This window comes from Geospiza fortis, unplaced genomic scaffold, assembly GCF_000277835.1.
Source record: "Geospiza fortis unplaced genomic scaffold, GeoFor_1.0 scaffold130, whole genome shotgun sequence".
Taxonomy (NCBI): domain Eukaryota; kingdom Metazoa; phylum Chordata; class Aves; order Passeriformes; family Thraupidae; genus Geospiza; species Geospiza fortis.
Genome location: NW_005054300.1, coordinates 8,629,956 through 8,642,076, shown reverse-complemented (window position 1 = coordinate 8,642,076; position 12,121 = coordinate 8,629,956). Strand labels below are relative to the sequence as shown.

The following is a 12,121-nucleotide window of genomic DNA, read 5'->3' as shown; positions in this document are numbered from 1 at the left end:
CCTTACATGAGATAGACAAGAAAAGGGAAAAGTCTCCATTTATTCATTAAACAATTCTTTCCTGTTTTAAAATAAGTAAATTGATTGTAACCTTTACATTTAATTTTTTTTTTAAAAATCAATAAATGGTAAATGTGTATGTCCAGCTGTGGATGCCTCTTATCTGATCAGAAAATCATCTCCTCCGCAGTTTCGGTGTCAGAACTGCTCATCTTCGCAAGTCTGCTCACAGGATGGCACTTTCTATCAGGTAAGAGGCACTCACGACTGTACATACTACAGTCATTAAGGTCCTGTCAGCACTCCATTGTAATTCAGCTTGTGGAGTTTTTGTAATTCCTCACTATCAAGTGCTAAAACTCTGTGAGCAAGGTCTGAGCATTTTCATTCCTGCAGCACAAAGTTTATTCAAAGGATTTAGAAGTTTGCCTTCTGTGCCATAGGCCAGTTTTTGTTTGTGATTTTTTTGAGAGATACCATTCTATAGGTTGATATCCATTTCAGCCTCAAAGGATTATCTACCTCTTGCTATCTCATTCCTCTAACTAAGCAGTATTGGGCAGTCACTGGCAAGGGATCAAAAATTAGGAGTGTGAATTAAGAGACTACACTGGTTTCATCTCTTTGTGGTAATTCATATGTCCTTTTTGATGGAGTAAAAAATGTTAGATTTTTCTAAACTCCTTTTCACATTTTTAAAATTAGAAACCAAATAATCTCTAGAAGCAAAACCTCCAGAACCTGCAAAGTGAAGCTGATTTCTAAATTTCAGTGACCAGTCTGGTTCCCAATACTATTTGAAACAGTATTTCAGTTTCCTCATTGAGAATTTCAATTTGAACTGATTTCTAAAAGTTACTTTGCAACTTTGGAAGACTATTTTTATCTTGAGGAAAAATTAGAGTAGTGACAGAGGGTCACTCCCCACTAGTGATAGAAGTGAACTACTGCACTCATGCCTCCTTCAATAATTAGAATTGTCCCAGCATAGTACATTTGATTTGTACAGTTTTGTGATTTTGTTTGCTAAAACACTGAGCCTCACTGGTTTACTTGGCAATTTGTGTGGTCATTGCTCTGTCTCTGCCTTTGTACACTTCCAATTAGATCTGCACACTTTTAGAGACAATTTGTATACTCAAAGTCAAAATGTGAAACTGCATTTAAATGAAACGGTAGTCATGTCCTGTGCTAAGAAAAAATTAATCAGAGAGAAGTAATTTATGATACCACAGATACATGTTTGTTAATTGCACATGCAGACTACACGTGGTGCTTCCTGTCTTCTCTCCTAAATACTCCTGGTACTGTTAATACCTCTGGGTTTACCTTGTGATTTCTCTGAACTCCAGTTTGTAAATCCCCTGCAAGTGTGATCACATTTAGTTCTGGTGATATTTCACTACCATGGCTTGTAAAGTTTATTAACCCTGTAGGTCTGGAGCTATATCTTTGTTTCTTCATCTCTGTTGCATTTGAAGGATGAAACAAAATGTTTTTGGTTTTAATGATAGCTTCTGTAATAATTTTTTGTTTTTCCAAATCTGGAATTTAGAAAAACTTATATTAGCTTTGTCTCTCTGTTGTATGGTGGGGAGGTATTTAAGGCCATGCAGCTGCTGAGACAATGAAATTTGCCAGAGTTTTATGCTATAAAAAATATCCAGTATGCTAATGAAGTTAAGAGGAGAACTTGAGACAAATGAAATGCTGACAGACTGAAAAATAAGGGGTTTGAGCAACAAGTGCCCAGATATTCTACAGCCCTTTTGGGAAACCCATCCATTCTTCCCTGCCATTCCACAAGTTCTATCCAATTTAGGGACCCAAGAAGCTGATTTGCTTTTTTTTTTTTGTTTGTTTGGTTTGTTGGTTTTTTTCAGTAGGAATCAATAAAAACTTATCACTAGATCTGAGGTTAAGGAGTTTGGATCTGGGGAGAAGTCATCTCTCAGAAAACCAGCTGACAGCAATTTGACCTTTTTTTATAGTTTAGCTATGGAACCTCTGTATATAAATTTCCAAGTACATCACCTGTAAATATTCTTTGGTTTAGAAAGTATAAAATGTCAAGATTGCTTTTTATCAAACACAGCAACACGGAAATAAGACTTGTTTGAGCACTCTCAAGTATAAATGTTATAAAACATAAATATTGAAATATGTAAAAGCAGATACAGAAACTGTGTATCAGTGACAAATAGCTAATCGATTTGAAGTACAGGGATGGATTTAGTATCATCATATACATCTGTCTTAGAGATAAAGTCTGGCTATTCTTAAGGTAGTCTTTAATTGCATTTTCTTTGTATTGTTTATGAATCGTGTCTTCATGCTTTCTTGTCTGTTTTTGTTGTTGTTTTTCCCTTGCTTGTTTTCAGTCTTACCCTATGGTACTTCAGTATCGACCTAGAATTGACTTCGGTTAGACCAAAGGGCCAGATCCCACTGAGATGAATCCTGCACTATTTGTTTACCCATCGACAGATTGCACAATGAATGGATGTGCCTGGATTGGGGGGACACAGCCAGAATTTCAGCATGCAAATAAGGACATTGTCTTTCTTAAAATTGTCAGTTGCATCTCTGTTGTTTCTATTAGAGCAAGCCAAGTGCCATTCTGCTACTGAAATGTGCATAAGATATTTGTGTATCTTAAGAGTGTGCTGCAAATCATAGCCAAAATCATGAAGTGTACAGTCAAGACTCAAAACCTATGGAATATTTTTGCTTGCGTGTTAGAAAATTTTTCTGGTCCTAATATTGATTACACTAGCAAAATGGCAGAGTGCTCATTCATGTGGTGTTGCAGTTTCACACACTTACTACTTTACTGAATATTGTTGTTTAAATCATAGAGTACTGTAAAAATAACTAAGGATTATACCTTGACAATATTTTGTATAGAAAATATATTTAGAAAAGTGGTGATTAGGCCACTACCTTTTCCTTGATAAGGTTCTCATGGGTCCAGGTATAGCTCACTCATGAGTGTGCAACAGTCCTTTTGCAGTGAATGAAGATTAATTACACTGAACAAGAGATGTAGAACATGGTAATTCAAAATAGTCATTTTAAATCTTAAAAGTGCTAATACTGCTTGAAAACATTGTAGCCTTTGTGATTGCACTTTCCAGTGGTTTCCCTGAAGTTTGGAATTTGGGATACTAGCTATTTTTGAAAAAATGGCTTCTGGTCAGATTACATTTCTTCTAATAAAGTCTCCATAAAATGAAGGTAAAATAATACAAATGTCTATGGAACAACTAAATTCCACTACGAAATTATGACCAAGGCAAAATTTTTCATAATTATTACTTTTCATGATAAATATTTCCTTTTAAGATTGAATGGAGGTCTATAATATACTAAGACCAAAAAAAAATATAGCTTTAATTACATACTGTATCTCTTGTGACTATCTGGAGTTTAGAATTCATTACAGAAATTTTCATTAGTTAAAGTCACATCATAAAACTATTTCCATAAAATTAGAGGTAATGCAATACTGAAGATTAGCAGTCTGACCAAAATAATTCTTCAGGTCGTCTTTTTTTCCTAAGACCTGGTTGTGCTGGATAAAAAGTGATTGTTGCCTTAGGTATTACAAGCATTTGGTTCTAGTATGGGATGTTCCTTGGGGTTTTTGGTAATGTTGCAGGGAGCATAGCAATGTGTATGTTTTCTGTCTTCTGTTATCTTTGCTTAAAAGTCAGTTGACTTTTTCTGATCAGATTCTCTGGAGATACTTATAGTTCAGTCATGTTATGTAATTTCTACTTAGTACATGCCTGCTAGTGTTGTAGATAGCTAATTACTTTCTTTATGCCTTTTGCATACAGCAAAAAGGAACCAAATCAATTTTTCACAAGCTACTGTAGAGTGAACTGATCATTCTTAGATAGACAAAGTGAAAAATCTTTCTTGGGATCAAATACAAAAGATAGATGTAAGGCTGTAATTCCTTTGTAAGTTTATGTTCATGTACAGTAGTATGTTCTGTAGGAGAAATAAGCAGGTTGTGGATTAGGTCTGGCCCTTTTAATGTTGTTAAGCATTCTAACATTGGTGACTCGAGGAATCCCATGAAGTTGGCTTGAATCCTACCACTGCAGTCCAAAGCCCATATGACATGCAGAAATCAAGATGCTGTCAATAGCAGTCTGTTGAGGAACCCTGCCATTACAGGTCAAGGTTGCACATATTGTGGAATGCCAGTGGAACTGGGGAAGGAAAATGTCTAGGAAGAAGCTGCTGCCCCCTTCTGCAGTGTGCTGGCCAGCACAGGCGCTGCTTTTCTGCCCCTTTCTGCAGTGTGCTGGCCAGCACAGGCGCTGCTTTGCCCAGAAACAGGTAGGGGGACATGCTGGCTGCAGGGAGCAGACATCCTACTGCCCACCCAGCCTGTGATGCACTACTTGACAGAAAGAAGATGCTCCTTGTAGGGAGGGCCCTTTTCTGCAGAGTCTCTAGGGAAAAATAGATTCTTCTTGTATGGAAGTCCACCTCATGGAGCAGCCTGGAAGAGCAGAGAATGTGTTCTGATTGAAAATCATTCTTCTCTTTAGTATATCCAGTTGTTTTGTACAGTAGAAATAGGATATTATTTGTAAATATTTACATGCACATACTAATTACACCTTACAATTTTTATATATTTCATGTGTTTTTATACCAGAATTTTCACTGTAAATTTGCTTGACATAAAACACCTGTTTCAGTTTATCACAAAACTAATGCTAGGATGCTTAAGCATAATTTCTGCTTGGTTCACAGCACAATTTTTTTCTCAAAAATTATGTTTGGTGTTTTGAAAAAATTTGAACAGACTTGTTTTAAAAAGACAGAAACATACAAGTTTTAATCCATCCACCTAACAGGACCCTTGGAATAGCACTGTTTTGCCTTGGCTGTGGAATGGCAACTAATAGAAGCTTTTTTTGACTGTGATAACTTCCTGTATTCATAATGCAGAGAATCATGAATTTTCTCAATCAGAGATGGACATTGGTTTTGATTCCTGGTATTTTCTTGATGCAAGTTAAAGCTAGATTACAGAAGGCAAATCTTCATTTTGAGCATGGAAAATACTGACAGATCTGAACCAACGTTCCCAGCTGCGAATGGCGGCATTAGATGCATGAACTAACCACCTACACTTGCTGCATTTCTGGTTTGATGGCATGGTGCCTGAGTGCTGCTATAGTTTAATCATTTCTGTAAAAGTAAAGTGCCAGTGAAATACATATCTTAACTGGGCAGTTTGTGCAACACAGGCACTGCCTTCTTTACAGGAAATTTTCACTCATATAGTACGTATGTGCCATGTCTCTACAGATACACAGATTTATTTATTTGTGCCAATTAAGAGTATCTGAGCACCATAGGAATATGAGAATGCATGTGCAGATTCCTGTGTGCCAAAGATGGGGTAAAGTGAAATTACCTAGGCATTCCCTTCAGACTGTACCATATGCCATGCTAGAACTGATGCCTGGATAAAGTCACACTTTCTGAGCATTTCCATGACAAGGTGTCACCACTGCATCCTTGTAAAACATAGGAATATAAAATAAGTGTTGCTGCCACTGTGTTTCTGACTTTTCCATATTAGCAGTATTTAACTGCAGAGGGACCTAAAAAATTCCGCACTACTACCTAACCTTGCTGTCCCTTATTTAGCACATTTGGTGCTGCTTGGATTTTTTTCCCTAGAAGTGAAAAACTCATTAATTAAAATCATAAACAACTTTTTTTTTTTAGTGTAGCTGGTTGCTGCATTTATCTAGTAACAAGCTGTCAGCTAGAATTTAGAAACAAGATCCTGTAATATCTCAAACAATATGGAATTAGATGATTAATCAAGAAATGTATCTTCCATGATGCATTACTACACTCCTGGTAGCTAAGGGCCTAGTCCTGTGAAGGAATTTTTTCATGAAATACCAAATAAGATTGCTACAATAACTGAAGTGACTCATCACTATAGTTGATATTGTTCACATGAAAGCTTTGGGGATTTGGGTCCTAGGAGTCTGCACTGCAAGAAGTGTATTGTGCATACTCAGCCAGCTTGCAGTTATGCGGAAAAAAGGTACACAAGTATTATCTTGACTTTACTGAAAATGTTGCACAAAGTGAAGTGCCTGATTACTAATACAGAATACTTTTTAAGCCCATTATTTTCATTTGACAGGGTAATATTTGCTTCTGAATTTTATCTATGGTCTTAATATTTTCAGCAAGAATATATCATAAGCATACTGTATTGAGAAGCCTTCATGGGAAAAAAGGATAAAAAGAAATGTGTTCTTTTAGATAGTTTAAATTAAAACCAGCCTATCTCAGTAGAAATTATATTAAAATAAGTACTTTTATGTTGAAAATATTCCATTTTCTGCATGAGGAACCCTTTAATTCTGGATCTTGGTCTTTTTGTCTCCGTAGGTTTCAGCAGCTTGACTTGACTTTTCTGCTCTTATCAGAAACAGTTCTAGTGTATCTGCAGGAGAAAAGAGACTGATCCCATCCCATTCCATTTAGATATAAGCTGGGCACTTACCGCAGACAAAATAGTGATCCGGAGTTCCATCTCATCTCTCCCATGAATAACTGGTGTACATGACTTAGTGAGAGAAATAAACAATTTTTTCTTCTCTGCTGTTTAAAAAAAAATAGGCCATGGCTTAGTCCTTTAATTGAACCAATCACTGAGTTGTATTGTTTGTTGGTTTTTTACTTTTTCATACAACTGCAGACAAGAGGTATTTATTCACTCCCCAGAAAAAAAAAAGATTCTTGATTCACTGATCAAACTCATTTTTGTTCTGGTAAAGTGCAAAGGTAATTATGACTTACATCCTTTTCCAAGAGTTTGGTCCGGTTACTTCTCTTAATCTGACAGACTGAAGGCATCTCTTTGCTTCCTACAAAAATGCACATATCATGCTGCATATTCCCCTCTCATTTTACTTCATGCTCTGTTGACTTATTATTTTTCTCAGTTAAAATGCCTCAACAGACACCCTTTCTCCAGTAATTAATTCTAGGTTCTTAAACATCTTTTGGCCATTCCCCTACTGCATCCCATTTCCTACCCAAAAGTCAAAATGTTAAGGACTTATAAAGGTGAAATTGCACATGAGGTGTCAGCTCACAGGTTTCATTTATCAGACAGCTCTCATGGATTTCAGCAAAGTTTTCACAGCTCTGCATTTTCAATCCTTTACAGTCAATTTGAGCAAGGTCATGCTTCTATACAGGTTTCAGCTAAAAACATTTCTTTGAGGAGGGATTGTAGCCTACTGGAGTGTGTTCCAGGATGAGTTCCAACAACCGAGGGATTGATTCACCTGAAAGAAATGTGAAAACTTCCAACTGCACATTTACCTCTAATTTTGTCACATAGGGGTTGTCTGACCTTCAGACCTCAGCTGAAACATCCCTTGCAGGAATGTCCTTCAAAAGATGATCTTGCAATATTCATTTATTTTTTTATAAAGAGATCTACCTATTGATCTTCTTTTCTACCTTCTGTCTGCACTGTCTGTAGGTCAGATTAAAACCTTAGGTTCCAGAGTAGGAAATTATTTAATTCATGAATTCCCAACAGATCCTTCCATCCAAGGTATGTGCTATAAATCTTCAGGTAGCTTTTTTAACTTAGGTCTCTGTGGTCCTGGAGTGGGGGAGTGAAGCAGAGGAGCTCTGTACATGGGTAGAAGTGCCCAGGCTATCTTTTGTATTTGCAGAAGGAGACAAAGTTTGCTAAGCTCAGGATGGAGGAGAAATTCTGGAATGAGAGATGTCTGTAGAGCAGTAGTTTTTGCTGTTACATTAATTTTAACCAAAGATAGGCATTGGTTTGACTTTGCTTGCTTTTCTGAACCATTAGGTCCTCTTCTTTGAAGTAACTTCTACATGTATTTTTAGGACATGCTTCTAACATGGCTGACAGTTGACAGGACGAGGTGAACAGAAGTAGCTACTGTGCATTTTCCTTTTTCCTTATGACAGTGTAAAGCAAAGAGTTGAGAGAAGGTTACTCTACAATATACAAAATAGCTGCACAGTAAAATGGTTTTGCTGCTAGTTAACATACTGAGGGTTTTATTAGAAATGAAGTTGTAAGGAAGATGGTTATTGTCAAAGTGCAAGGCACATATTTTATAATGGTATTCTACTCTTAAAATTCAGTTTTGTATTATATTGAGTATGGTAGATATTGTTCCTGTTGTCTCCTGAATTTTGTTGTGGTAAAATGAAACGTGCTCCATTTTTACTGAAAAAATATCACACACTTACTGATTTAAAATTAGTCTTTGTTGTCAGATACTTAGTTTGTTCTTAAAAACTAGGGTTTTTTAAAAATAAACTATTTTTATGGATAATCTGATTGCCTGATAGTTTTAAGGGACCTATTTAATACCAAAGGTAATGCCACCCAGAAATGAACTTGGAATATGACATTGACACTTTCCTGGAGTGCCTACATGGTCAAGAGGAACCTGGAGTCAATCAAGCAGAAGTGAACCAGTGGTAGTTGTCTGTGTCACCAAGCTGAAGGGTTGGGCACACCTAGCAGTTTCCAAAACAAATTAGAAATGAAAGAAACAACAGGAATAGCATTGATGTTTAGTCAAGAGACATAGAGTAGCTCTGAGTCCCAGCTCATGTTCCTGAGGAAAAGCACAAAGGCTTGCATTTACTGATGTGTCTGCTATACCTGGCCTGTGAACTAACAAAAAACTCAGTGTGCTGTCAATCCTGTAAACCTTCCAAAGCACAAATAGTCACCAAGCTACTTTTGGGGTCTCTAGTCGTAGTTCAGTGATATTTTGGAGGGTGGAAAGGACAGATTTGGAGGATAATGAGAAGATATTAAGTATGTTTTACAGATTTTTATAGCTATTTTTTTAGCAAATGGCATTGCTGTCCTTGATGTGAGACCATTGATTAGTAAGAAGTGATTATTTTACTTGTGAAGTATAAAACAGAGAGAATAAAAAAATCCAAATTATCTTGATTTCCCTTTCCAGGATAGTGGCTAACTAAACTGGAAAGTAATAGGTCAATATAATTATTTAGCTGGCTGAAAGATTTCATTCTAATACTAACTGATCATATTTTTTTCTCAAATAGAAGCTTCTTAGCACAAACATGAAGCAATGCATCATTTTTCCCTTATTGCAGACTTAACTATTGAAAGGAAAGTATTTTGCATTTTTTTAAAATTAATGCAAAGCCTGAATTGTTGGATGTTCCAGGCTACTGAATAGATGATATAGAGTTGCTCTCAATGGATTTTTTGGGGGTGGGGGCCTAAGTGTCCTTATATAAGCTGTGATCCAAGTTAAAAGAAAGGAGCCTATGGTGAGCAGTAATAATGTTCTAATGCTTCCTTGCATTTGATCAGTAGTTACCAGTTTTTAATAAAGCAGCCCTCACAGTACTTAGGAGCTCATAGAACATATTGTGATCTTATGTTGCTAATTTGTTTTAAAATATAAAATGTTTTAAGCTTTTTGTCAAAAGTGATAACATCCTATTACAAATAAACCTTTTTGTGGTTGTAAAATTTAGCTTATAAATCATTCAAATTGAAGTGAAAAAACACAGGTCATTGTTAATGACAGTCTATCCTACTCTTATGAATATATGTATTTTTGTAAAGGAAAAGCACTTGTAGATATTTAATCAGTCCAATATCTATCTATGTTAATGTTTTGGAAAAAAAGAAGAAAACAAAAATGCTTTATGAAGAATCACTTACATATTTTTTATTTTTTGTGCTCAAATGCAATTTCTGTTGATTTATGGAATGTTTATTCTGTGTGAAGCTGTATAGTTAGTACAGCTGGGCTAAATGCATTTCTCACCTTAATCAGTTGTATCTGACTATGATAATACATTGTGTCCAATCAGAAAGCAATTGCAAAACACAGGCTTGTGGTGCTGTTTTTCATCTTTGATATTAGCTTCATCCTGCCTTATAACTTCTCTACTTCATAATAAGTGTAAAAATGCTAATAATTTTTTGTGCTGCATGTGTTTCAATGGACATTTCAGGGTATATCTGGTTGTTTAGTTGAATCTTACTATGTTACTAACATTTTTATAAGATGACAGAATTTTACATACAGTATTTAATAAACAGTCCCCTGGATGAAAAAGTGTGCAAGATTAGTCAAGTTTAATACTTACCTTCCTTCAAAGGAAACTACTGCTGGGTACGTGCATGGAATGTAAGTGCATCACTAAAGATTCTGAGAATTTGGGCTAATACTATTTTTTAAAATTCAGAATAATTCACTTCTGGTAATATTTTGCTGCTATTTGAAACCTCACTTTCAACTGTGCTTTGATTCAACATAATGCATTAACACAGTTTCAGGGAAGAAAAAATACAGTAAAGAATTTTATGAAAGTATAGTAAAGAGTGGCAACCATATTTGTTTGTGTACACATTAGTGTACAATCCAAAATCTCTTTACTTACTTCAGTGGGATTCTACAGGGATCTACTTCATGGCTCTGATGCTCAGTTAAGTTCTCCAGCTTGACCTCAGTGGAGTGACTTAATATAATGATCCTTGAAGCTGAGACTTGAAATGAGCCAGGCTTCCCACTTCCTCACTTAATTTCCTTTCATGGGTGACTAATATTGCTTAAATTTACTCTTATTATATTAACCTTCTCATGAGTAAGTTTTGCAATAATGAGTGTGTACACTAGCAGTAGAATTCACTGGTGGGAACTCAACTGAGTAAATACTTGTGTCCTTGACAAACTGGGGGAGAATTTGACTCAGATTATAAACATTTGAAATGGAATTCTCATTTATGTTCATGCTTTGCAAAGATCTGCAGTTGATCAGGATTTGATATGTTTTATTACATGAATATTGCCCATTTTTATAATTTTTGTTAAGAGCTAATTTCTGTAGTAATTCATTAGAGTCGGCATCTCAGGGTCCACAAAGTAGCTGTTTAAAATCCATTTGATCTGAGTGCAATACCAGTACTGCCAGCTTGTATCTTTTGAAGAACCAAATATGTTGTGTTTTGAAGTACTTTTAAAAAGCACTGTAAATTTCACCCAGTTCTACCAAAGGAATGTGAGGAGTTTTTTAATCTGGAATCTGAGTGTGGCCCTAGAAAAAGTGAGACACTTATAACTGAGTCAGCATTAGTGATCCATTTTCCATTTAGGGACAGGAGGTGCTGTACTTGGGGTTTTTTGGCAAAACCTCGTGGTCGTGCCTCTTGATGTAGAGTGAAGCCTGTTCAAATCTGCATCAACATTTGTAAGCAAGATTTCTTTTGAAACAACAGCTCATGCAAAACCTGTGAGTGGGCCTCTAGACCTTGTGTATAAATGTATCAGATATGTAATGATATTTCTAACAGTGAACTACCTGTATGGCTCAGTACTGGTGATGTTAAATTGCGTGTTCCATGCTAATGTCAAGAAGGTTTACAGCACCTTTATAATGGTTGATAACAAATGACAATTTGGCCTGACATGTATGCTGCAAGATGCCTCTAGCCCAGTTGGATTAATTTTATGAAAAATCTAGATGAGCAAGAAGTATAACTAATCTGCTTACTAGCACTGAATTGCTCCTTTCTCAAAGCAATAAATATATTCATGTTGTAACATCTGTTGTGCAGCCTACAATACGAGTTGTTTTGTTGCATTGTTTCTATATAATTTATTTTGTGCAATAAAAAAATCTCTGGTTTTATCTGACTTCTTTCTCATTTGTAATAATATTTGAATTAAAACATTTGCTAGCTTTATATCTTAATCATGCAAGCATACTGTCAATTCACAGAAGTGTGAGTAGAAAACAGAATGCAATAATATTATTCATTATAGAAAAAACAGAAGGTGTTTTCATTGCCTGATTTTATTCTAGTTAATGTCATAGAGTGCTACCATTCATTTTCACAGGTGCAGAGTTCTGCCTAACATTAAAGTTGTCTGGAATTGGGACCCATTTGTAAAATATAATCAGGTGGGTTACAGTGTGACTGTGTGCTTGAGGCTTTTTTTTATAAAAGAAAAGAAAAAAAATCAACAAAAGCAATCCTGTAGAGATTCTGCAACTTTTTTTTAAC

At 35.7% G+C, this 12,121-nt stretch overlaps 1 protein-coding gene across 2 annotated transcripts in view; it reads left to right on the top strand.

The window, feature by feature from the left end:
- PCGF5 (polycomb group ring finger 5) overlaps window positions 1–11,750 on the top strand; it is a 55,034-nt gene extending 43,284 nt beyond the window's left edge. The window contains exons 10-11 of one of the 2 annotated variants that reach the window (XM_005416456.3): window positions 191–250; window positions 2,382–11,750. In XM_005416456.3, the coding sequence (XP_005416513.1) occupies window positions 191–250; window positions 2,382–2,429 (108 nt within the window). In that variant the 3' untranslated portion in view covers window positions 2,430–11,750. The remainder of the gene's footprint in view (window positions 1–190; window positions 251–2,381) is intronic. The other variant, XM_031062957.1, reaches the window with a different exon arrangement.
- The last annotated feature ends 371 nt before the right edge of the window (window positions 11,751–12,121 follow it).